A 27394-nucleotide genomic window follows, 5' to 3' on the forward strand; every position below is an offset into this window, starting at 1 on the left:
GTTTTATCTACCATGACAGGTTGCCTCAATCCTATGAAATGTGTTTTCTTCCTATTTAGCCTTAGTTTCGGAGAAGGCAATGGCACCCCACTCCAGTACTCTTGCCTGGAAAATCCCATGGACGGAGGAGCCTGGTAGGCTGCAGTCCATGGGGTCGCTAAGAGTCGGACACGACTGAGCGACTTCACTTTCACTTTTCCCTTTCATGCACTGGAGAAGGAAATGGCAACCCACTCCAGTATTCTTGCCTGGAGAATCCCAGGGACGGGGGAGCCTGGTGGGCTGCTGTCTATGGGGTCGCACAGAGTCGGACACGACTGAAGCAACTTAGCAGCAGCAGCATTAGCAGCCTTAGTTTACAAAGTGCTCCCCCTCCACACACACTGTTTCTTTTTAATAGTTGGGCAATTGAACCTTAACTTCCTTATTTTAAATTATCTTGGGTCTTGCCATTAACAAATTTTATATGTGTATGTGTTTTATGTATATATGTATGATGTGTGTGTGTATATTTATAATATCTATTTTAAGTTTTTTGAGTAAATGATGCTTTCACATGGTTGAAAATGTAAAGAAATAAATAAACAGGCATAAAGTGAACTCTTACTTTTCTCTCTCATTTGCCCAGTTACTCACGCTCCATAACCACTGGTGTTATATAATCTTATGTTTTTCCCATTTTGCATGTTTTTTTCTTCACTTAGTTTACCTTGAAGATTATCCTGTATCAGTACAGAACCTCATTCTTTTTTATAGCTGTATAAATTTTTTTAACCAGTCCTTTATTATTGGGCCCTCAACCTGTTTTTAGTCCTTTTCTAGCACAAATAATACTGCACTGCATCAGTTTTGCACATGTCGCTTCACACATCCTGTCTGCAGGGTAAAATAAAATCCCAGAGTTAAATAGTGGTACCAGCATTATGTGTATCTGTAATTTTGATAGATCTTACCAAATTGCCTTCCAGAGAAGTTGCATCAACTGAATGAGGGGTTTCTGACCATCTGACCAACAGAAAAGCATGCTTTTTAGATTGTCACCTTCAAATTGCTTCCAACTACCTCCATATTGTAGTCTTTCACATAACAAGGGGTGTCAGTGTTTCACAAAATCACCTTGTGACACTGCCTACCAGCCCCTGGTCCTGGGGAAAGAACCTGTAGACGAAGCAGTAGAGGGATTTATTGTTTTATGCGTTTAAGCTTTTTTAGTACGTGTTTTTAATTTTTCAAGTTGTATGAGTTACAGCTGTTTTTTTCCCCCTTAAAAGACTAGCTTCCTTCGGACTTCCCCCCACCCCAACACTGTCCTTTTTTGCAGCTCACAGACTTTCTCCCTCCACAACCCAATGCTGGTTACAACAACGAGGTCACAGGTTTGTGTGAGGCAGCAGGACAGCTGTCAGCTCTGCTCAAGCTGAGGATGGAGAAGGGAAACAAGCCCTCCACCCTCCCTGCTTCTGACAGCCAGTGTGGGTTCAAGCTGAAGAAATGTAGTCCTCTCTCCTTCCCCTGGAGGGACTGGTGGAGATAGGCCTGCCTGTGGCAAGGGAAGAGCCTCGGGAGACCTTTCTGTAGTCTCCCAGGATGGGCTTCTTACTGGTTCTGGTTAGGACCAGGCTTATCTGGACCTGAACTGGGCAAATCTGCGTGAGCTGTGATTAGGGATTTTAAATAAACATCATGGCTCTCTGCAAGTATGGTCTGCTCCGATTGTCCTCCACCCTACCACTGCACGACCCCCAAGAGAGAACATATATAAATACACACAGGTGTATGTGTGTAGTTTGACTTTTTAAAATCGAGGTGTAATAGACATAGAACATGTTAATTTTGGGGCTTCCCTCATAGCTCAGTTGGTAAAGAATCCGCCTGCAATGCAGGAAGACCTTGGTTTAATTCCTGGGTTGTGAAGATCCACTTAAGGAGGGATAGGCTACCCACTCCAATATTTGTGGGCTTCCCTTGTGGCTCAGTTGGTAAAGAATCTGCCTGCAATGCAGGAGACCTGGGTTCGTTCCCTGGGTCGGGAAGATTCCCCTGGAGAAGGGAAAGGGTACCCACTCCAGTATTCTGGCCTGGAGAATTCCATGGACTGTATAGGCCATGGGGTCGCAAAGAGTCAGACAGGACTGAGCGACCTTCACTTTCACTTTTATGTTAGTTTCAGGTGTATAACATGATAACTTAGTATTTATATGTATACATTGTAAAATGATCACCACAATAAGTCAAGTTAACATCTGAGACTTTTGAATTTTAAATGTGTTTTAGGAACTCACATGTTGTTTCTCTCCTAGGTTCTTGGAGTGCTAAGTCAGGATGGTATTATGAGATTTATTAATATACAGACTTGTAAACTTCTCTTTGAAATTGGGAGCCTTGATGACGGAATTAGCTCATCTGTAATTAGCCCACATGGACGGTACATTGCATCTATTATGGAAAACGGAAGTCTGAACATATACTCAGTTCAGGCTTTAACGAAAGAAATAAATAAGGTATGTTATCAAGTAAACTTCCCTTTTTTCTTTTAAGATTTAAATGTTGTATCATTTAAATGTTGTATTTAAAAGCTCTGTTACAATTTTTTAACTTCCTTGCACCATTATCCCTTTTTCTGGGTATGTTTTTTTCCCTCTTACTCCCAAAGCCACATCTCCAGACTTTGCTCACCTGTGCTCCATCCTTAAACTGCTGCCCTTGTCAAAGGCCTCTGTTTGTTGTCCCTGTCCCATTCGAGGTACCCTTCTGGTCTGCTTCCTGAAAAAGGTCCGCAATCCCAGTCTGTTCATTTTTTTCCTTCTTGCCATCTTGCAGGCTAGACACCTTGGAGCACCTATGACTGTATTTATTCCTCTGTTTTCCCGAATTGAGTCAATACTAAGTCATGTACTCCTTGAATCTGAAATGTCTATACGTGGGCCACCTCGTTTGCCATCTCGGCCATTCTCGTATTGGTGCTCACTGACTGCTCTCGAATAATAGTAATCTCAATAAATACACCTAAACTCAGAGCCCTCGGTGCCTGCTCCTCCTCATCAATCATCTTCCACATAACCATTTTTTAAAATAAGACTTTCATCATCTAAAATAATACTGTTCTCGTGGCCTCCTTCCCTTTGCCTGTTGCATTAAGTCCAGACTCTTCTGCCTGCCTCTCAAAGTCTTCTCTATTCTTGTCTTCTCTACCTAGCATATTTCCCTTTGCTTTCAACTTCTCTTACTGTCCCTTGTAGACACCGTGCACATTTCTACATCTGTTGTTACACTATACATTTCATCTGAAATATACTTCCTACTTCTCTTATGGTAATCTAGAATTTCTCCAGCTTGTTGCATCTAATAACAAAGCAAGTTTTACCTTAGATTGTTTCCTTCTCTTTTCTGGGGCAGTTTGCGTGGGGGAGTTCTTTTTTAAAAAAATGATTTATTTTTAATCGGAGGATAATTGCTTTACAATGTTGTATTGGTTTCTGCCATACATCAACATGAATCAGCTGAAGATATGCCTATGTCCCCTCCCTCCCAACTTCCACCCCACCCCACCCCTCTAGAATGGCACAGAGCTTCCGGTTGAGCTCCCAGTGTCATATAGTAAATTCCCATTGGCTGTTTTACATATGGTAATGCATATGTTTCAATGCTCTTCTCTCAATTTGTCCCACCCTCTCCTTTCCCCATTGTGTCCACAAGTCTGTTCTCTATGTCTGCGTCTCTATTGCTGCCCTACAAATGAATTCATCAGTAAAAAGTTATTACAGAGAAAAGCCAAAAGATACAGGTAAGCAAATAATTCAATAAGTCTAACCATTCTCAGATGATTTTGAAATGTATGCCTACCAAGTATTTTGTTCTATGTGTGTAAATGTAAACAGTCAACCTGCATATTCACAGATTCTATTTGTGAATCTGCTGGTGATATTCAGTATTTACTAACTCAGTGTTGTGGCAACTCTGTAAAACATAATTACTGTGAATAATGAGAATTGTGTGTGTGTGTCGTGTGCACATGTGAATACATTTTCTTTAAACATATGGAATTATATACTTTACTGTTCTTGCAGACTTAAAAGTTTTAATAACATTATTTGTACTTAATGAGAGTTGTTAGCCTAACTGGATATATAAGAGCTAGATAAATGTTAATAACAGAAAGAGGGAGAGATCTGAGAAAAACCAAGATAAGCATGTCACTGGCTTCCTCTCTGTTATTTGTTAAGCAAATTGAGATCAGATTGATGAAAAGCTAGCTCATAACAGAAGTAGGATAATTTTTTTGACACATTACCAACACCACCAGTGTCTCTATGGCTATTCCAGGCTTACAAAATGCCCAGGTTTATACAAAACTTATTAGCCATGTCCCATTCCTTCAAGTCCTATTTTCTTGCCATTGAAGAATTTCTGGTAGTCTGCTGATAATAAGTAAGCTAATTCCTATTTCTCTGCTGAAGTTTTAACACTCCTGCTGCTGCTACTGCTGCTAAGTCGTTTTAGTCGTGTCCGACTCTGTGCGACCCCATAGAGGGCAGCCCACCAGGCTCTCTGGGATTCTCCAGGCAAGAACACTGGAGTGGGTTGCCATTTCCTTCTCCAGTGCATGAAAGGGAAAAGTGAAAGTGAAGTCGCTCATTCGTGTCCGACTCTTAGCGACCCCATGGACCATAGCCTACCAGGCTCCTCTGTCCATGGGATTTTCCAGGCAAGAGTACTGGAGTGGGGTGCCATTGCCTTCTCCTACACCCCTGAGGTGTGGTAATTCAGGTCATATCTCGGGCTCCAACTTTTGGGAGATTCTTTCATGCAAGAACTATGAAAAATGTGGGACTGGAATTACTATTTTAATAATGATTTAGAAGAATGGACTGAGGTTAGAAGATAGTTCAAGGATATTAAAGATGGGTAGTATTCAGAAGTCAGACCACTATTAATTACATTTCATAGACAAAGAATTGAATCATAGAGTAAGTAGTCACTGTACTTTTTCTTTGGTCAGAGCTATTGCTGCTATATTTTGCATTATTCTTATATTCTTTCAGATATGAATAAATAATAATGTATCCCAGAAAACCACTATTTAAAAAAACCCCTTACTGATGCAGTTAAAACTTTAATTACTTTTCATAATAATTTTAAAACAAAAGTACAGTAGCAGTGCCATATATATTATTGCATTACCTACTCTTATACACTTCACAGTGTTACGTGTCGTACATACTGCAGTTGACAATAGGGAATGTTTTCCTGGTCTCCTGTAATAGGTGCAAATTTCAAAAGCAAGGGGCTTCCCAGGTGGCTCAGTGGTAAAGAATCTGCCTGCCAATGCAGGAGACACGGGTTTGATTCCTGGTTCAGGAAGATCTCCTGGAGAAAGAAACGGCAACCCACTCCAGTATTATTGCCAGGAAAATCCCATGAACATAGGAGCCTGATGGGCTGCAGTCCATGGGCTCATAAGAAGAGTCAAACACAACTTAGCAACTAACTGAGCAACTGCTGCTCCTTCAAAAGCAGAAGTCCTGAACTTTTGAAGGCAACATGAGAAAAAGTTTTGTTTGAAACCTCAAAGTAGTCTTTTTTATAGTCTGTTATTTAAAAAGAGTCAGAATGTTTGCCTTGTTCTCCTTATTTCTTTTGGGGGTGAGGGAGGAGGATGTCAAAGAAGTTTGGTTTCTGCGTCAAAGAGCTTTCCCAAAGAGCGGTAATTGATTTCCATTGTACGTCATCACGGAAGCACACTGTTCTGGCTTTCATGACAGCTTGATTCAAGGTGATGCATATAATTTGTGTTTTTTTGGAACTCTAATATGTTCATTTGGACTTTTGGAGTTTTCCTTGTGTTCTCATATAAGAGGCATTGCCACTTTTACTTCAAGAAAAAATTATTTTAAAAACACAAATCCATCTGTCTTTGATCTGGGTCTGGGCTAATTACTAAGGAAACACTCGGCCATAATGGTCTCAAACATTTAAACACCCTGTGAAAGTCATTGTACTTTAATCATGTTTAGAACTCAGAAAGCCAAAGGTACTTTACCTACTCATTTCCTCTGAACAAGGATGATCGTTTTATTTCAAAGAAAGTGTTATTCATAAAGGAAATGTCTTAGTTAAGTAAGTTGAAGTTGCTGGGGGCTTATCTTCATAAGCCCCATCAAAATGAGGGTTTGGCGTCTAAGTCGTGCTGTCTGCACGCTCTCTGAAGCTGCTGATGCCGTGAGGGACTGCCAGCCATCTCCGCGTAGGTTAGAAAATGTAACCAAGGACAGAGGCGGGGGTGCTGTGCTTGCAGAGGAAAGTCACGTGATAGTTTCCCTCAAAAGAAATTTCACTGGAGCCCAAAAGAATACTAGGGCGCTTCTGTCAGCCTTTTAGAGGGCCGTGGGCTACAGATTACTGCTGTACTATGAACTTTTATTGTGCAGGTATAAAAGATGGGTTGATACTGTGTGACTTAAGGTCAGCTTTCAAGGAATCATTCAATTCTATTTATCTTTGTTAATCAAGGTCTTTATTGTGTTCCTCAAAGGAATTCGGCAGAAATTTGCTTTGACTCCTTAGTCAACAAGGAAACATTCTTGGACACTTTATTTACACTTTTTGTATCAAGGCACGGTATTAAATTGACCAAAATAAAATTTTTAAATACTATGTTTGCAGGTCTATTTTCTAAAGATAGCCACTGGATTTTTTTCCTCCCTTTTAGCCACCTCCTCCTTTAGTGAAAGTGATTGAGGATTTGCCTAAGAAGAAAGGGAATTCTGGTGATCTTAAGGTGAAAGTGACATCAGGAAGAGTACAGCGGCCAGCGAAATCGAGGGAAAACAAAATACAGACCAGAATATTAAAACAAGACCTGACTGGTAGTTTTGAAAAGAAAGAGGTAAGAATATGTTAAAACTTTAATTTGTCATGACTCTGCCGTAAACAGGTCTCATGATTTCTAGTCCATCATCGTTCTTCCTTCTCTTAAGAATTAAAAGGAAAATTTTAGAAAAGCAGCAAGTTGTAACTGAAATTATAACATGCTTTTTAATATAAGGACTTCCCTGGTGGCTCAGAGGTTAAAGCGTCTGCCTCCAATGCGGGAGACCTGGGTTCAATCCCTGGGTCGGGAAGATCCCCTGGAGAAGGAAATGGCAAACCACTCCAGTATTCTTGCCTGGAGAATCCCATGGACGAAGGAGCCTGGTAGGCTACAGTCCACGAGGTCGCAAAGAGTCGGACACGACTGAGCGACTTCCCTTCCCTTTTAATATAAAATTTAAAAGCCTTTTTAATATAAAACGAATACATACTTTTTTTTTAAGTCAAACAGTATAAAATTTCACTGTCCAATATGGTAGCCACTAGTCACAAGTCAGAGAAGGCAATGGCAACCCACTCCAGTACTCCTGCCTGGAAATTCCCAGGGACAGGGGAGCCTGGTAGGCTGCCGTCTATGGGGTCGCTAAGAGTCGGACACGACTGAGCGACTTCACTTTCACTTTTCACTTTCATGCATTGGAGAAGGAAATGGCAGCCCACTCCAGTATTCTTGCCTGGAGAATCCCAGGGACAGGGGAGCCTGGTAGGCTGCCGTCTATGGGGTCTCACAGACTCGGACACGACTGAAGCGACTTAGCAGCAGCAGCAGCAGTAGCAGTCACAAGTGGCTGGTCTGATTTGAGATGTGGTGTACGTGTGAAGTACACATCAGATACTGAAATTTTATTATGAGCAAAAGAGGGTAAAATATCACTTTTAAAATTAAAGTATAGCTCATTTAAAGTTTTGTATTAGTACAAAATAGTGATTCAGTATTTTTATAGATTATACTCCATTTAAAGCTATTGTAAAATATTAGCTATATTCTCTGTGCTGTATATCTTGTTATATATCTATACTATTATATATATGTATAACAAGCTTATTATATATAGTAGTTTGTACTTAATTTCCTACCCCTAAAGAAGGTAAAGCATCATATTAATTAATAATACTATGCTGATTGTATTTTCAAATGATAATATTTTTATTACATTGGATTAAATAAGTTATTAAATTTGATTTTTATCTGTTGCTTGTGACTTTTTTAACATGGTTCCTAGAAAACTTAAAATTACATTTATCTCTTGGATTAACTGTTACCTGGCATAGAAGTCTGTAAAGGGACAAAACCCAAAAGTATACTTTTCTTTCTCCCTGTGTCCTAGCCCACTCTTCACTGCACTCCCCAGAGGTAATCATCGTTAATAATTGTTCATCTTTCAGAAATTTTCTGTGTGTAAATATATATATATATGTGTGTCTGTTACCTTTAAATTTTTTTTAATAAATAGAGTCATACTATATTACTGTTTTATAACTTGCTCTTATCATTTAACAGATTGATTGTATTAGTGCATGTAGTGCTACAGCAATTAAAAATATTTGCATAGTATTGCATTTATGAATATACATTAATTTATCTCACTAGAACTCTGCTCACTGGCATTTAGGTTGTAATATGAGTCTTCTATTAATACATTCTGTGATGCAGTGGCTCTTTGAACATTTGCACAAACATGTCTGTAGAAGAATTTTTAAGTTAAGAGCATGTACATAAAAATTTTCATAGTAGCCAAATTGTTCTTCAGAATTTGTGTGTGTGTGATTTATTCAAGAAAAACTTAGAAGCAACTAAAATGTCCACCATTAGGTAACTAATCAATATAAATTATGGTAGAGCTTTATAATAGAAATCTAAGAATATTTAAGAGGAAAGGGAAATGATTGTAGTATGTTAAATATAAAAAGCAAGCTGCAAGAACTATATGTTTGGTTATCTGTGTGCTTAGTCGCTCAGTCATGTCTGACTCTGCGACCCCATGGACTCTAGCCCGCCAGGCTCCTCTGTCCATGGAGATTCTCGAGGCCAGAATACTGGAGCGGGTTGCCACGCCCTCCTCCAGGGCATCTTCACAACCCAGGGATTGAACCCAGGTCTCCCACATTGCAGGCCAATTCTTTACCATCTGAGCCACTTTTAAAAAGATAAGGGTGCTTATGTATTGTTTTAAAAACTCCATAGGAAAGACCGAGTTACTAATAGAATTAGAATTACCTATTTCAGTCGGTTTTATTATCTTCTTTATAGGGTTTTGTTTTGTTTTTTGTATTTCCCTTATTTTCTGGAATTGAAAGAAAATATCAACAATAGAGAACTGCTAGCATCTTCAGGAATTTTAAAACTTTTTATTGACAGTAAATCAGTCAGTCACATACATATAAATGGAGCGCTCGGTAAATCTTTACAGACTGAATGAATACACCTGCACTGTCAGCACCCAGATCAAAAAATGGCCCTTTCCCAGCACCCTTGAAGGCCTCCTCTGCTCCCTTCCAGACACTTCGCCCCTTACCCCAAGGATAACCATCGCCTGTCTTCTAAACACCTTAGATTAGTTCTGCCCCTTTTGTGCTTATGTTCACTGGACCATTTACTTGGTACTCTTTTGTGTCTGGCTTCTTTCATGCATCATATCTGAGAGATCCATGTTGTCATAAGCCATTCTATATCTGTATAGAATTCCCTGGTATGAATAAGCCATGCTTTATCCATTCTGCTATTAGTAGACATCTGAGTAGTTTTCTAGTTTTTTTTTTTGCTATTAGAAACGGTGTTACCGTGAACGTTTAGTGCATCTTTGGTGAACATAAGGATGTGTGTCTTGTTGGGTATAAACCTAGGGATGGAATTACTGGCTTATGGGCTATGCATATGTTCAGCTTTAGTAAATACTGTCACAGTTTCCCAGGTGGTTGATTTAAACAATCCATATTCTCACCATGAGGTATTTCAGGGTTCTAGTCACTTCATGTTCTTACCAACTGTTGGTGTTTTTCACATTAATTTTGACAGCCTCTTTTCTTCTATAAGCAGTTTTAAAAAGTGAAGCTTGCATCAAAAGAGGAATGTGTAAAGTGTTGTCTACCAGGGAAATTCAGTAGAAACTCAGTGCTCGGGGTTTTTACTGGAGGCTGGTTATAGACACCCCCTGTGTAGTACATTGCAAAACTCCACACAAGGACTCCACAAGGAAAGCATGTGGTCAGCTTAAACCACACTATATGGGTTAGGCACAATGAGCTGCTCCCACTGGTTCTGAGGAGGGTGGAAACTTCCTGAAAACGCAGGTATACGGACACCAGACAAGGGCCAACCTGTAGGCCTTTTTAAGGTAGCAGTCTCAGACCTGCCACATGAAATGTCTTCTGGACATACTCGTATCCATGTTAAGAAATAGAGTGTTATCAGTAGCTTTGAAGTCCCCTGTGTGCTTGTCCCCAATCACATTTTTCTCCTTGTCCCACAGATGTAACCATTGTCCCCACTTCTGCATTAATTATGTCCTTGGTTTTCTTTGTAGTTGTATCACTTCTACAGTGTAGCCCTAAACAAAATATTGCCTAGTTTTAAAAACTTAAGTAGCAGGCGCAAAGCTAGCTGTGTAAAGAATGGGGGATATTGACCCTATGAGTTGAATGCACTAGTGAGAAAAGAAGCTGAATGGTATATCTGAGACATAGTCTGGCTTGAGCTTTCCTGAAAGTTTACAGGAGACTTTCCTGGGAAAACTCGTGGGCACGGTCATGATTGACTTCTGGGAAGTAAAGGTGACACCACAATCAGGGCGTCTGGCCACACTTGGTCTGGATTACAGTTGGAAGGCCCACAGAAATGTGTCAGAGCAGGCGGCTTCTAAAAACCCATGTGTGTGTGCTAAGTCACTTCAGTCGTGTCCCATTCTGGACTGTAGCCCACCAGGCTTCTCTGTCCATGGGATTCTCCAGACAAGAATACTGGAGTGAGTTGCTATGTCCTCCTCCAGAGGATCTTCCTGACCCAGAGACCGAACCCAAGTCTCTTACGTCTCCTGCATTAGCAGGTAGGTTCTTTACCACTAGCACCACCTTGGAAACCCTTAGCCAGCTCTAAATGGTGGGTCAAAGTAGGTCCCTTCTATGGGTGAAATGCATGTGCTCAGCTAATCATGGCTTCAAGACACAGAAAGGAAGTAGGGACCTCATCAGCTCATGGTTGAGACAAAAATGGATGAAACTCGGGCCAGTTCATCTGGGCATCTATCCTTTGTTTAAAGAGGCTTCAATGGCAGCAGGTGTCTTGGTGATGACAGCAGTGAACGTGTCTCTTTCATGGATCATGTTGCTCCAGTCTGGGCTACTTGCCGTCGACATCTCGTCCGTGGCTCTCAAATGGGGAATCTTCATTCACTGTCATCTCAGGCTGTCCCTCACCTTCCTCTTACACTGGATTACCTGTTTCTTATGGTAAAAAGTGCACTGAACTAAGTCAGAAAATCTGGCTCTGAGTCTTGAACTAACACTTAACAGATCTGTGACCTTGAGCAAGTTGGGGAGCTTCTACTGACCTTTCCATTTCCTCAAAGAAAGGAAGCCAGAAGGTCTCTTGTGCTTTGTATAGTTAAGCCTAAATGAGATACTCTGTACATATGGGTTTATGATTCTTAAATCTACAAAATATTTTCCCATTAAGATAAAAATTGAATTAAAAATAAAAGTGAAAAAAAGAGAGCAAGAGAAGGAGGAAGATATTAGAATGCATTGTTCTTGCTACAGGGATAGACAAATGGTAGCCCATGGACCCCTGGCTGCTCAAGCTAAGGATGAAGTGAAAATTGCTCAGTCGTGTCTGACTCTTTGCGACCCCATGGACTACACAGTCCATGAAATTCTCTAGGCTAGAATACTGGAGATCCCTTCTCCAGGGGATCTTCCCAACCCAGGGATGGAACCCAGGTCTCCCACATTGCAGGCAGATTCTTTACCAGCTGAGCCACAAGGGAAGCCCAAGAATACTGGAGTGGGTAGCCTCTCCCTTCTCCAACAGATCTTCTCAACCTAGGAATCGAACCAGAGTCTCCTGCATTGCAGGTGGATTCTTTACCAACTGAGCTATCGAGGAAGCCCAGCTAAGAATGATTTTTACATTATTAAATGGTTGCATTTTAAATGATTATATAGGCATCTATATAAAGTGTCTGTATAATATCCTTGATTTTGCCTTTTGACCTGAAACCTAAAATATTTACTCTCTGATTGTTGACAGAAAAAGTTGGTCAGACCCTATAATAGGGTAAATAATATGTCATAAACTTTATGTGCTGTGTATATACACATTCAGGAGAAAGAAAGATTTTGTGTGCGTGGAGAGAGTCCCATGATATAAAATATTTTTTACTGTGTATTATGTTCTAAAGTTAGAAAGCCACAGTGGACTTATTGATACTGTTTTTTTTCTCTTTGTAGAATGAGTTGTCAGATGGATTAAACAAAAAGCGTTTACAAATCTTATTAAAAGGCTATGGTGAATATCCAACTAAATACAGGTAAAATTTAACTTCTTACATGTTAAATCAGTCTTATCCCCCCAGTTTTTCTTGGTTAAAACTATGTTTTAATTTCAGAATGTTCATTTGGCGCTCACTGCTACAGCTGCCTGAAAATCATACAGCATTTAGTAACCTTATAGATAAAGGCATTCATGTGGCATTTCTCAACCTTCAGAAGAAATACCCCATCAAAAGCAGGAAGCTACTCAGAGTATTACAGAGGTATGTCCAGTATTTTGCAGCAATGTATATCTCCTGCAAGGTACTTATTAATTACAAATGGGGAAAATAGTGGTTTATAGTAGAGAAACTTAGCAGACACCTTCTTAACCAAGTAATCAAATTTAAAATTACCAGTAATAAAAATCTTACCTATGTATTATTGCACATCACTTTTGTGGTATTCTTGCCAAAAATTTACATCCTCAGTCTCATTGTGGGAAAACAGGCAAATCCAAGTTTCACCAAATTTACCTTCTGTATCGATTTTTGTAATCTGAATATATTATTTAGTCAAATTTTAACAAGCTTTTCTGGGCTTTATTTCCTTATTTTATTCACAGAACCCTCTCTGCATTAGCTCACTGGTCCGCCATTTTTAGTGACACACCGTATCTTCCACTTCTGGCATTTCCATTTGTAAAATTATTCCAGAACAACCAGCTCATCTGTTTTGAAGTTGTTGCTACGCTTATAAGTAAGTAAAAAATGAAACCAAGTGTAGATACTTGTACCTTTTCCTGACACCTTTTCATCTTTGCAATGTTTAACAATTCTAGTGTGAGATAGATGTAGAGCATGGACAGTTTGGACATTAACAGATAAATAAACCTTTTTACTTAAATAAAATTTAGATGGTTGCATTTTAGATGATATTGTTACAGGCTAGATTTTGTTAGTAAGAGGGAAGTAGGTGCTTCACTAACTGAAAGTCAGTTATTGTTCAGAAGAGTGCAGTAAGTATGTAAAGCATTCAGCACACACCGTTACCCCATCATCATCCTTTGGTTATTACCTTTACTGAGAACTTTGTGTGTACCAGGTACCATTCCCAGTATTTTGCCTTTATTAAACTCACTTAACTCTTACAGGACTCCTGTGAGGTAGGTGTTATTCATTATTATCTCCTTTTTGTAGATGAAGAGAGCTTGAGCTCCATGATTAGGTTAATGGTAGAATAAGAATTTGAACCCAGACAATCAGAACCTATAGCTTGTACTCCCATATGTTTACCTCTTCATCATTATCTATTAATACACTAAAAAGTGAGTCTTTTATTATATATAATAAGATCAGGTCAACTAAATGGTTAATAAACTGGATCCAGGTTAAACCAAGCTTGGTTTAACAAAAATAACTAATTTTATATGTATTTTTGTTGTACAAAGGAGATAAGCACTCAACTATAACAATAAAATTCTGAAAAGTAGAAATAAAAAGATCCCAGCATACATCTTGTGAGTATTTTAGTATGTTTCTCTTGACAGTTTTTCATTTATTTTATTATGTTGTATTTACTTTAATAAATTTTTACCAATCATTGGAGAAAATACAGGAAAATTTACAAAAGAAAATTCATGAATATTCCTCTTCCTAAGAGAGTCTTGATAATATATTTGTGAATTTCTTATAAGAGCATTTCCCCCAAATCATTAAATATCATCTAAAATATAATTTCTTGCCTATATAGTATTTCATCTTATAGGTATACCATAAAATGTATCCCCTAACTGTTAGACTTTTAGGGGGGGTTATTTTTATAATTATACTACTTCTATTTAATGCATTATATACATTTCTCTTGTTTGTGTAAACTTTCTAAACATTTTATCCTGTATTGTAATATTCCATAATGTACATGTTCTAGTTTAATCTTTTATTGTTGGACATTTAGGTTGTTTCTAATTTTTATGTATTAAAAATAACAATTTTGTGACTAGCCTCAAACTCATAAATTTATAATAATTTCTTTTGGGTGCAGCCCCAGGATGATATTATAAAATATGAATATTCTAATTGATTCTGCAAAGAGGTTGTACTAGTTTGCCCTGCCAGTAACACTGAGAGTTTTAAAAGGAAAACAAACAATAACAAAAGACAGACAATCCAGTTTGAAAATGGACAAGGACTTGAACAGATGTTTCTCCATAGAAGATGTACAATGGCTAGTGATCCCATGAAAAGATGCTCAGGGTCATTAGTCATTAGAAAAATGCAAATCAAAATCACGTGAGACACCACTTCACACCTACTAGGATGGCTGTAGTCTTGAAAAAGAAAATAACAAGTGTTGGCATGGATGAGGAAAAATTGTAACCCTTCATACTTTGCTGATAGAAATGTAAAATGGTGCAGTCACTGGAAAACAGTTTGGCGGTTCCTCAGAAAGTTACATATAGAATTTCTGTATAACCCCGCAATAGTACTCCTAGGGATATCCCTCCAAGAACTGAAAACAGAGACTCAAATATATACTTGTATATGAATGTTTGGCAGCATTAGTCTTAAATAGCCAAAAGATAGGTACAACCCAAGTGTCTGTTAATGGATGAATGGATAAACCATATGTGTATATATGTGAGCTTCCCTGGTAGCTTAGCTGGTAAGGAATCCACCTGCAATGCCGGAGACCTGGGTTTGATCCCTGGGTTGGGAAGATTCCCCTGGAGAAGAGAACGGCTACCCACTCCAGTATTCTGTCCTGGAGAATTCAATGGACTGTATAGTCCATGGGGTCGCAAGGACAGCGGGATATTATTCAAAAACAGTGACATTCTGACACATGCTATACAACATGGATCCTTGAAAACATGCTTAGTGAAATAAGCTAGACAACAGGATAGATTTATGTGGAATTTCTCAAAAAGGCACAGAAAGTAGATTAGAAGTTACCAGGGGCTGCGGGGTAGTGGAAATGAGAAGTTACTACTGAGTAGGTACAGAATTGCTCTTGGGAAAGGATTTTGGAAATAGTGATGGTTGCACAACGTTGTGAATAAAATTAACATTACTGAACAGTGCACTTAAAAGAGTTAAAATGGCAAATTATATTTTACCATAAGAAAGATGGATTATATCTAATTTAGGTAGGCATGCACAACTATGTATTTTTTTACTTCCAGTAAAATCTTGTTACATAGCTAACACATGACTGTATACTAGGGAAATTGATTTTACTCTTCTAAACATGAAATCTAAATCTAGGAGATCCATGACAGCATGAGTAGCTAGGGATTTTCATCAAGGGTCTCAAACTAGTTTTATTCAGTAAACTGAGCTTCAACTAAATGTTAGCCCTGTTTGGGGATAAGCCATTGCTTTGGCTTTCAGGTTACGGTCTAGTTGGGGCCAAGAAGACCTTGTGAAGGAATATAGTTACTTCTGTGTATAGTTTGGAGTATGTTGATAAAGGTCAGTTTTAATCACTCTTATAACCAGGAGGAAATGCTTCAGGTTTAGTGAAGGACATGCAGTGATCATGTCTCTATTCTGCTCTGGGTCAGAGCTATCTCTAGGTCTGCTTCTGTGTGGTGGCACCCAGCAGAACAGAAGAGACAGTGTATAAAACAGGAGTGCCTTCTTGCTTAATTGAAAACAGCTGTTCTGTTGATGAAGCTTAGATATAAGAGGGGTTTGGGTCTGTGCGTGGTGTTTTAAAATTCCTGGAACAAGCAGTGTCTGGGACATTGTAGGTATTTACCTAAGGAGATGTTGCTGAACTGGGTTTTTCTTTTAAAGTTAACTTATTAAGAGCAGCAGTTAAAATACAAGAAAAATACCAAAAAAAAAAAAAGCAGCAGTTAAACTAAAATGCTTCTTTTAAAGCTTAGTCTTTGCAAGATTTTATTTATGACTGAATTATTAACTCAAATCTAAATCCTTAACTAATAAATGAAATAATGGAATTCTAGAATTAGAAGGACCTTATAAACTATTAATCCAGTATTCTGATCAGACCCTTCACTTGCTAATTTGAGAAAGATCTTAGCAAAACATGAAGCCACAGCTCAGTATTTAAAATAGAAAATCAGAATTTAATAACTACATAGAGCTGAGGTGGTTGGACATAGGTTCACTGAGCAAAAATGATCATCTTACCGAGGTTTTTTTGGAAAAGACTGTTTCGGGGGTTGTGCTGGTTATTAAGTGAAAGTGAGTTAAAAAGTCAGCCTTAGAAGCCTCTTCAGCAGAATCAATTCTGGTTTTTCTTGGCTGACTTTCAGAAGCTACTGCTGCTGCTGTCAGTGATTGGTTATTTTTCAAAGTCAAGTTTACTGAAATAAGTTGTTGGTCTATTAGATTTAAAACCAGACTTGGTGGTTACCTGTTAAAATAGCTACAGAACAGTCTTCTCCTAGAAATGGGACTCTTAATTAGGTATGAATTTTAGTCCGTTTGAGATTGCCATTTAACATTGATCACGTGTATCGAAGACTTATATAGGGACCTCTTTTAGGAGGGTCATTTTGTTAACCAGGAGAAATCTAAATACAGGTCGCACGCAAGTCAGCAGGAACTAGAGCCTTGTAGCTACCATCAGGAATACTTCGGGAAGGTTTGTTTGTTTAATTGATGCTTTCTCATCGACTGGCTCTGAAGAAACTGGAAAACTTCTATAAACTTAAAATACCATGTTAACGTGATGTAGGTGTAAAATCTATTGTTCTAGAACTTAAAGAGTCATGTTTTCTTTATTAATGGGCATATTGAGGACATAAAAGTGAATACATTTAAGAACTGCAAAACCCTGTAATGATATAGAAAGGTAAAGATAAATTTTCAATTTTTTTCTTCATAGTCAATTGGTGCCAACACTGGTTTGAATATTTTCCTAATCCTCCTATCAATATTCTTAGTATGATAGAAAATGTTTTGGCATTTCATGACAAGGAACTCCTGCAACACTTCATAAATCATGATGTAACTTCCCAGGTAAGAAGTGTAAGGTTTTTAGAATAACATAGCTTACTTTGGAACTTAACATTGGCTCTGGCATAAATAAAACTATTTTCTTGAAAGTCTATAATAAAAAAAATACTACTGTTATATTTTTAACAATATTCCATTATTTTTCTTCATTAAACTGCTTTCCTGAAAGTCTATAAAGAAGAACCCAAATTAGCGTAGTTCTTATCATAATTATGTTCTTAATATAATGATTTTTAGTATCTAAACCAAACATGAGTACATTAGCAATGACTGTTATGACTTTTCCCTCAAGAACTATTACATTTTTTTTTCTTATTTATTTTAGCTGTATGCATGGCCTCTTCTTGAAACTATGTTCTCAGAAGTACTGACAAGAGAGGAGTGGCTCAGATTATTCGATAATGTCTTTTCCAACCATCCTTCGTTCCTCCTGATGACTGTTGTGGCCTACAACATATGTTCTCGAGCACCTTTGCTCAACTGTAACCGTAAAGATGATTTTGAGGTACATATCCTTATTAAGTCATAGTTCTCAAATTTCATTTGTTTCAACTAAAAAACCTGATTTATTTATTGAGTGCCTACTGTATGTCAAGTCCTGGTGCCAGATGGTAGGAATATAGTGGAGAACAAGTTATACCACTGCATCCTTGCCCTTACATAGCTGTAGTCAGTTATAGCTCGACTGCTCACCTAAAATCATAGCTTCATGATAATATTGGAGTTGCGTGCTTTTTGCCTATTTAAAGGATGTTTAACAATTGAGTAGTCGTTCATTCTGTGCATGATCTTATCAGTACCCCAACTGGTCTGTGATAATCTGGTCGCTTATTACATGTGCAGGATGGTAACTGAGAATTTTGAGGCTTAGCAGGACAATGAAAGAAAGCATTGGAGGAAGTTTTTAAATGGAGAGGTTCTTTTGGTAGACAGGATGAAGTAAGTTGGTTTTGCTTGTTTTTTACTTATTTTGTGGTTCCTATCCAATTTTATTTTCACTTCACAAGCACAGGATGCATACATATATGTATGTATGTGTGTATGTATATTAGAACTTGGATCTGCCAGTGGAACGAGATAATGTGGAAACTGTCAGATATTTTTTGAAAATCAAACTTGTTTTCAAAGGCTAATTTAGGTTTGAATTTCTGTATTTTGGATTTTGAAGAGAAATAAATTCTAGTAGAAGAATCTGTTTTGTCGTTGAAACAGTCTGTTACTGTAAAGGAAGCCTTCATTTTTGAGTTAAAATTTTAAAAGTGTTATTTCACAATTTCATAATATGGTTGTATAATTTTATTACACTTTTGAGAATATGAAACTGGACCTTCATTTTAAAACTTGGGTTAAGGAAAGCTTCAGTGAATTTGCAAAAAATAAAAACCTCTTAAAGCTAAGTTCACATTTACAGTTTAAATTTGTTTTATTCATCGAATAAAATGTTATATAAGTTTTTATATAACACATGACTATAATTGCATTACTCTGTAAATCTCAGTTTAATCACAAAGTTTTCTTACAGTATTTTTTTCACCATCGGAATAATCTGGATATAAGTGCTGTAATTAGAGAGGTGTATCGTCTCCTAGATACCACACCCACTGATATCCATCCAGACAGCATGCTTGATGCTTTTGTTGCACTGACAAAAGGGCAATATCCAGTGTTTAATCAATATCCCAAGTTCATTGTGGACTATCAGACGCAAGAACGAGAAAGAATACGGAATGATGAATTGGATTACTTAAGAGAGAGGTAATACTGGTTGTTCTTTGATAAAAACAAAATCTGTTATAAATATAAAGGTTTTTTGAAAAATACATGTAAATTATCAAGTAGTTGCATAAAATCAGAGTTTGAAGAAAATACCTTTAAAGATATTTTTGCATCTAAAAGTAAAACAATTACGTGTTAATCAGGTGTGCATTTTGTGTTGTGGTTGTTCTTGGACTTAAATTACTGTTTCCTTGTTTGCTTTTTGTTACAATAATAAACATTATCAACTTAGGCAGGCAGTTGAAGACATGCAAGCTGAAGTAGACCAGCAAAGAGTTGAAGATGAAGCTTGGTACCAAAAACAGGAACTGCTTCGTAGGGCTGAGGAAACAAGGAGAGAAATACTCTTACAAGAGGAGGAAAAGATGATACAGCAAAGACAGAGGTGTGTTTCGCACTTTGAAAAAAGCTGGACATCTGAGTTATTTTAATAATTTGTATTTCTTTCATTTTTCAGTATTGTGAAATTATATATAGCTTCACTATATATGTCATTACCCAATTCTTCTATTTCCATTAAGCATATATTTAAGTTAATAAAAAGAAACTGTAATACACTTTTCAAAAAATTGGCCTATAGTAAAATGTAATTCTAAAACTATACTGAGTATGATATAACTTGTTCTGATTATTTAGAAGTAGTACATGATCTAAGGTACCTTGAAGGATACTGTTATTTAGAAATGTTATTTTACAGTGGACACAAATGCCTTGTACCACAGTGCTAGGTAAATATGTTTCAAGTTTTAAGTCACACAGATTAAGAGACAATTTTTAAGTCTCACAGGTATGTTTAAAATGCAATTTTTAAAAATTATGGAAAATTTTAAAATTTCAATTTTAAAATTAAAAGAGGAGCATGATTTTTTCCATAATTTTTAAAAATTGTGTTTTAAACATACCTGTGAGACTTAAAAATTGAAACATAGAATGCTATTCTTACTGTCTATTTCATACTTCGGAGGATGGGGAAAGAAGTACTAAATGCTTATTCAAAAGTATGCTATTCAAAAGTAAGTATTGCCTTAAACATAAGGCAAAATGTTTAAGTTGATTAAGGTTATGGGCTACGCATTAACACTAACCCTAATTATTGGGAAAATCACTTTTGTAAGTGTTTATTGATTATTTTTGGATAGGACTTTATGAAACAGATTTCTGGTGTGGGTTAAAAAAGTTACTGAACTGAGCCATTAGCTTTCTGCAAAAATTCTAAAAGAATAATCATACATAATCTTTGGTAACATCGGAGTATTTTTTTGGCATTCTTTTCTCAGATAAAAGATATAAAAGATATCAAAAGGTATTGAAGTGATATGAGTAGTAGACCTGTTAAAGAGAACATTTAAGTATGAAGAAATAGCCAGTTTAGCTATAATTTGGCTATAGTCATGTACACTTGTCATTTTCATGAATGCAGACTTTTCTAACTGAGCACTTTTCATTGTATTATAAAAATAGCCATGTTACGATGGCACCAGTTAAATTGGGAAAGCAGGCTAAAGTAGGTTTCAGGCCTTTCATTGTTGTGGAACATAGTGTTTTTCCATTTAAACACATATTCAGAAATGATTTTATTTATTCCTCTTGATATATTGTGTGTTTAAGACTAGCTGCTGTGAGAAGAGAGTTAAAAGTAAAGGAAATGCACTTACAAGATGCTGCAAGAAGACGTCTCCTGCAGCTTCAACAAGATCAGCGTGAAATGGAGCTAAGAAGACTGGATGATGAAATTGAGAGAAAGGTTTATTACTCTTAACTCTCATATATTATCTCCATTTACTCTCATTTAAATGTAACAAACACCTTCAAGTTAAATATTGTTCCTAGAATTCACAATGTATACTAAATAGTCCCTTTAGTTTTATATAGTTTCCCCCATCCCCCAGCTATTCTTACTCTCCTTTATGTTTTATTAATGGTTAAATATTTTAGAAATTTCAGGAAAATTAGTCAAGTTGACAAGGGTCTTTGATGACTGGTTCTCTAAAAATGGAAATATCAATTAACCATGAAGTTAATTGTGAAGTAAGGGAATTATTTTTTTTTAATATAAAAATTTACACATAGCCAGTCTAAAAAGATTTTGATTATAAAATATATAGAGTTAAAAATGGACCTTCTCCACTCTTCTCTCATTTCATCCCCAGAGATAAATTATTTTTTATGGTTGCATAGTATTCCATTTTATGGCCATGTCATTGGTTATTTAATCCTCTGCTGTTGGATATTTAGGTTGTTTGCAGTATTTTGCTGTACAAAACAGTGCCATACTGTAGATTCTCAGTACAAATCTTAGAGTACTTCCACACATTTTTGTTGAGTAAATTCCAAGGAATGTCAAATCGTCCTCCAAAAATGAAACCACTTAAAACTATTAAGTGTTCAGCAGCCACCTGGCAGAAGGTTGAGGCATTAATCCTTCCGTCTGTTGTGAATGTTCTCCTTGTGTTGTGTTCTCCTCTGTGTTGCATGTCTCTAAGAATGTTTACAGTGTCTTTTCTTCATCATGTAAAATACGTTAATTTTTGGATAACCAACTTCATTAGTTTTTTATGACGTCTAGTTTTTGCGTCATGTTTATTAACCTTCCCATTTAAGGTTATATTACCATGGCTCTAGTGGTAAAGAACCTGCCTGCCAATGCAGGAGACATAAGAGATGCAGGTTCAATCCCTGGATCAGGAAGATCCCCTGGAGAAAGAAATTCCAACCCACTCCAGTATTCTTGCCTGGGAAGTCCCATGGACAAAGGAGCATGATGGGCTACAATCCATAGGGTTACAAAGAGTTGGGCCCAGCTGAAATGACAGCACATTACTATTACCACGTATGCAGTTTTTTCTAGTTCTATGTTTTTCTTTGTTTTTTTTTTAATCTCTGACTGTCTTAAGGATCAGTAGATTACTGTGCACCAGCACATCTGACTCTTACAAGGCCACTTGTTTGGTAAGGTTCATAAGTTAGAATTGTTTTAACGTTTTTCAGTGGTTAAGAAAATAGAAATCAAAGAATATTTCATGGCATGAAAATTATATTAGATTTTTTAAAACATGAAATTCAAATATCAGTGACCATAAACACAGTTTTATTGGACCACAGTCATACTTGTTTACATATTCCTTTAGCTTCTTTTGCACTACAATGGCAAAGGTGAACAGCTGAAACAAACTATGTCCCATAAAACCTCAAGTATTTAACTCTGTGACCTTTCCCAGAAGAAATTTGCCAGCCCCTGATGTCTGAAAATTATTGATAAATGTAAGAAATGAGTTAGGGACCAAGCTTACTTCTTTCCAAAGGCATGTCAATTTTCCCAATAGCATTTGTTGAATATTAGCAAAAGTCATTTGTCAGCTGATAGTTATTAAATGTTCAGTTCCCTTATAAATTTGATCTCCTCCTAAGCCAGTACCACACTGTTGGAATAATACCTGTGTAATGTTTTACTAGTTAGTAGGCCTCATTACCACAATTAGTCTGCTTTTTCAGTTTTCTTCAGTATTCTCAAATGTTTATCATTTTAAATAGACTGAAAATTTTCTCTTTCCCTCCTTCTCTCCCTGAGTCCTCCCATCCTATTGGAATTTTTATTAAGACTGCATTGAATTTATAAACTAATTTAGAGTTTCAAACTTCCTTTTGATAACATACAAAATATTTTTTTTTTAATTTTTAAGATTTTAATTTGTCTATATTAACAGTCATTTCTTTTTATAGAAATAATCTTATTTCTTTTAAAGCATTTTGCTTTGCCAAACGTCTCCTCTACCTCTTAGCATTGTAACTACTCTTGCTCCATCAACTCAAGTATCCCTACCTTTGAGCTAGTTGCTATCTCAGGAACCTCTTTAAGTTGAACTGGTTTTCAATCTGTGGTTTTTTTTTACTCCTTGCATGTATGTCCTTGCACATCCCACTATATTGTCCTTTTTACTGTTTCTCTGATTATATTTGATAGTATGCCTGCAATATCTAACACTTTGCCTTGTGCACAGAAATAGTAACGCAGTCATTAACTGTTTATTGGTTAGATGATATGTTTAGATTAGATGCTAATGGGTTTTACTTTTTGTTCTGAAACACATATTGTGTTATTCTTACCCCCCCAAAAATGAGGACTTTAGGCAGCCAAGTATTTAAGACACTTCCCAAGATTCCCTATGTAAAGAGTCCTTTATCCAAACCCTCTAGTGTATAGGCATGAAATGCTTCCAAGTAATCAAATTTTGGAGAAAGGTGAACTTTAAATTGGCTGAATCCAAGCAGGGCACACACAGGTTGAATAATCCACAGTATACTTTGACTTGGAGTTACTCGTTGCCAAACTGAATTTAGAAAAGTTCAGAAGTTTAATCAAAAAGAACATAAATGTTATATCAAATAAGATTAAACATTTTATATTTTCATCCACTGTGAATTTAAATTTCTCAAGTTTTTCTAACTCATAATATGGCTAATGTAATATGGAAAGAACTGCCATCTGTTCTCCCAGCCTGGGCAAATGAGCATATGGTAATTGTGCTTTCTTTTTTAGAAAATTACACTTAACTTTAACTCAAGACATTATTTCTGGATTCCACAGTGAATGTTAATATATTGTGAATTACTCTGGCTTCAAAAACCCAATATCTATTATTTTAAAAGCTTTTAATGGTTTGTTCATATTACAAGATTACTAAATCTATTAAACAAAAACTATTTTTGTTAATTATTTTTGATATTCACAGTTTGTTACTTGTCCATAGGTACACATGAGAGATCGAGAAATTGCTGCCACAGCCAAAGACCTGGAAATGAGACATCTGGAACTCGAATCACAAAAAAGACTGTATGAGAAGGTATAAATCAACAATTTCCAGTGTAAGAAAAGCAGAGCTTGTATAGACTCTTTTTAGGCTCTATTTATTCAAGGTTTTTCAATGTTCATTTTGTTTGTATTTTTTCAAGAAATATAGTGTCATCCAGGATTGTAGGGTAGCCAGAATGCACAGAGTTTGTTGTAATTCTTTAATTCATGTTTCTCTTAACAACTTACTTTAGTGTCTGAAGCACCAGATGTAAGCCCCAGATTTTGCCTCAGGATCTTTTACTAACTTACTAGGTTTTCTTATATCTGTGTGATAGTGACTGCAAAATTAATCCAGTACTTCACAAGGATCCTATAAGGTAAATCAGACAAGAGCTGTAAAGCACACTTTAAATTGGAACCTTCTGGAATCAAATCATCAGGTACCTACCTCAGTACATATAATTCAGTTTCCATGACACTGGAAAAGGGAACTTTGGTACTGATATAAATATTTATTATTGAGGAAAAGCATTATGTTACTCACTTATTTGATGTTGAAACCATAAGTTTTCACTTCTCCCAACCCTCTTAAGGTCAGACTGAGTTTGAAATCAGTGATAACTACAAATATGTAACAGGTATTTGCATATGACATGCAAACATGCATATGATTATTTGTTGTTCACATTAAATAAGATTTAAAGCATAGCATCCATTCTTAACTAAATCACTTAAGTTTCTACACTGAACTTTTTCTAAATCTGAGCCCCAGAGATTGACACTTTCACTGAGTTTCTTATGATTTTGAATTAGAATTAATTCACTTGAACTAAGCTTATTTTTTTTAACTATCATTTGGGGGAGGTTGGATGGTGGCACCAGAAGCATGATTTCAGAATTAACAGAACATTTGCAAGAAAAATACAAAGAATTTCAAAATATTTTTCTCTTAGATTCTCAGATATTAACATTTTGCTAAATTTGCATTATCCTTTCTTTCAATCTACATATACACATTTTTTTTTCTGAACTGTTTAAGTTGCAGACTTGATGCTTTTTTGCCCTAAAAAATTCATTTTATATTTTCTAAAACCAAGGATTATTACATAATCATAGTATAATGATCAGAATCAGGAAATTAACATTATTGTAAAACCTTATTCACATTTTATCAGTTGTCCTAAAAGTGTCCTTTAGAGCAAAACGAAATCTAAAATATTTTTTCAGTTGTATGTCTCTTTATTCTAAGTTGGAACCATTCTTGAGTCTATATATTTTATGACATTTATATTTTTGAAGCATACAGGCCAGATATATTGTAGAATGTTCCTCAGTTAGATTTGAGATGACTAATGATGTCAAGCATCTTCTCATGTGTTAATTGTCCATTTTTCTGTCTTCCTTGGAGGTCATGTGATTAACCTCTATTCAGAGTATGTAGGACCATACCTTCTCAGTTTTTATTATATCATGTAATTTTTTGTTGAAAACTAGATATTTTAAATAGGACAAATCTGGAAATCAGATTCTCTTCTTTCCCTAGGGTTTCTTGTTGTTTCTTTGCTTAGTGACTTTTCTAAATTCTATAAAGTATTTTCTGTCATGCATAGTCACTGAAATCTCTACTCAGGTAACCTGGTGACTGGACAAAGATTTCCTTAGGTCCCTTGAACCAGTAAGCCTCCAGCCTTTGCCAAGGGGCTGTGTGTGCATCACGTTGTGACACACCTTCCACACTCAGCTAGGCAGTTGACAGCTCTTTTCATTTCCTGATTTTACAAAAACTCAATTCACCAGAGTTGAAAGCTTAGGACCTTCTCAGGTCTGAGCATTCACACAGCCCTTGGCATGTGCACATTCTTACACATGCACATAGCCTTCTGAAGTCTCAGGAATCCACTGGAGCATTTCAGAGCCCCGTGTAGACATCTAATTCCCCAGCTTTTCCTACCAAGCTTTTTGATTAGCCTGTTGTTTGCTCTGTGATCCACTGCCTTAGACAGCCACGATGTTAAACAGTCTCCCCTGTTTGTTTTCAGCAAACATCCCCAGGGAAAGGCTGTACATGAGTTCTGAGTCAGGTCAAATAAAAACAGCTTTGGGAGGAGGGTCTTCCAGGTCAAGTGATGACAGTTCTCTGGGAATGGGAGTTTGAAAGACCTCCAACTCCATTTTGCCCCCTCCATTGACTGCCAGGCTACCAGTTTTCAAGGCCAGTGGCAGAGCTTAGGTGTGGCATGGAATAGGAATAACACAAGTTTAAAATGCCATAAAGTGCATCTAAGATCAGCCATTTTCTGTGAATAAATGCTCCCCAGATTGCTGCAAGCCTTCAGTTAGTTTCCAGAGTTCCGCAAAAGCTTATTTTTGCCAGTGATCTCGGTGCTTTTAGAGATGAGAGAATTTTCAGAAGTCCTTACTCTTATTTCCACTGATGTCACTCACCACTGTTTGCTCTTTACTTTGAAAATTAGATGATTATAGTTTAGATATTCTAAAAAAACAGAAAAATCATTTTTGTGTTCTACCATTATTACTATGTCGATTGGTGATTTTTTTTTCGAATTATTTTTTTTTTTAACAGAATCTCTCTAGAAATCAAGAAGCTGTTGCAAAAGAAATGAGCGAAAATGCAGATGCCTATAGACAGAAAGTGGATCTTGAAGAACACATGTTTCATAGACTGATAGGAACCAATCAAACTCAGAACCAAAAAATTCATAAGGTAAATATGGTAAATTTAGTGTCTCTATAGAGGGGAGAATTTCCATCTACTGTTCTTTTTAAAGAAGGATTTCAATATTGAATCCTATAAAGTTAGTTTCTTTGCTTCAGTCATCACAATTCCTAGAAACTCAACATTATTTTATTTGCAGGTTACTTCATTGACAGCATATCCATGTGTCTTTTATACTCCTTGAGAATTTCAAGACTTGCAAGAAAATACAAGGGAAATAACTTTGTGAATGATACTGTCCTACATTGTTAAGTCTTAGAAATTATACCTAAGTAGATTAGTTGCAAATCATCAGGTCTCTGCCTGGTATATAAGCCAGCGTTTTCCAAGTGTATTCTGTAGAATATCAGTAACTTAGTGTTAAATAAAATGGGGATGACAAGTATTGAAAAAGCTGTCTTAAAAGTTAGGCTTTTTCATGCCAGATTTGAAGATATATGGTACATTGTGAATCTTTGAGAAATTTTCTTAAACTTACAAAATTTCTTGGGGAGTATCCTTTCAGAAATGCTGACTTAAATAAATTGAAATGGAATTTGAGGCCTTCAGGGAAGAACTTTGTTATCCCTTTAACAAAATGTTAAACAGGTCTGTGGCATGACCGGGCCTTGTCCCAAAAGCCAGGAATAAGTGTAAGATTTCCCTACCTCGGTTCTGTCCCTTGACTGTTTCCCCAAGAATAACCCCCCTACCTTTTTTTCCTTACAGGCTTTTGTCCAATCTGTAAGATAAGTTCTTCTGACTCCTTTTCAAAGGATTAAA

The 27394-nt window shown here is 36.7% G+C and overlaps 1 protein-coding gene across 16 annotated transcripts in view; it reads left to right on the forward strand.

Moving 5' to 3' along the window:
* Positions 1-27394, forward strand: part of TBC1D31 (TBC1 domain family member 31) — a 62557-nt gene that overhangs the window by 23892 nt on the left and 11271 nt on the right. For all 16 annotated transcript variants that reach the window (XM_081498902.1, XM_081498905.1, XM_081498901.1 and 13 more), the window contains 12 exons: positions 2301-2501; positions 6710-6886; positions 12316-12395; positions 12474-12620; positions 12962-13095; positions 17197-17330; positions 17653-17832; positions 18850-19082; positions 19336-19488; positions 20712-20847; positions 23852-23944; positions 26480-26620. In XM_081498902.1, the coding sequence (XP_081355028.1) occupies positions 2301-2501; positions 6710-6886; positions 12316-12395; positions 12474-12620; positions 12962-13095; positions 17197-17330; positions 17653-17832; positions 18850-19082; positions 19336-19488; positions 20712-20847; positions 23852-23944; positions 26480-26620 (1809 nt within the window). The remainder of the gene's footprint in view (positions 1-2300; positions 2502-6709; positions 6887-12315; positions 12396-12473; positions 12621-12961; positions 13096-17196; positions 17331-17652; positions 17833-18849; positions 19083-19335; positions 19489-20711; positions 20848-23851; positions 23945-26479; positions 26621-27394) is intronic.

This window comes from Giraffa tippelskirchi, chromosome 6, assembly GCF_054371585.1.
Source record: "Giraffa tippelskirchi isolate mGirTip1 chromosome 6, T2T-mGirTip1v1.2.pri, whole genome shotgun sequence".
Taxonomy (NCBI): Eukaryota; Metazoa; Chordata; class Mammalia; order Artiodactyla; family Giraffidae; genus Giraffa; species Giraffa tippelskirchi.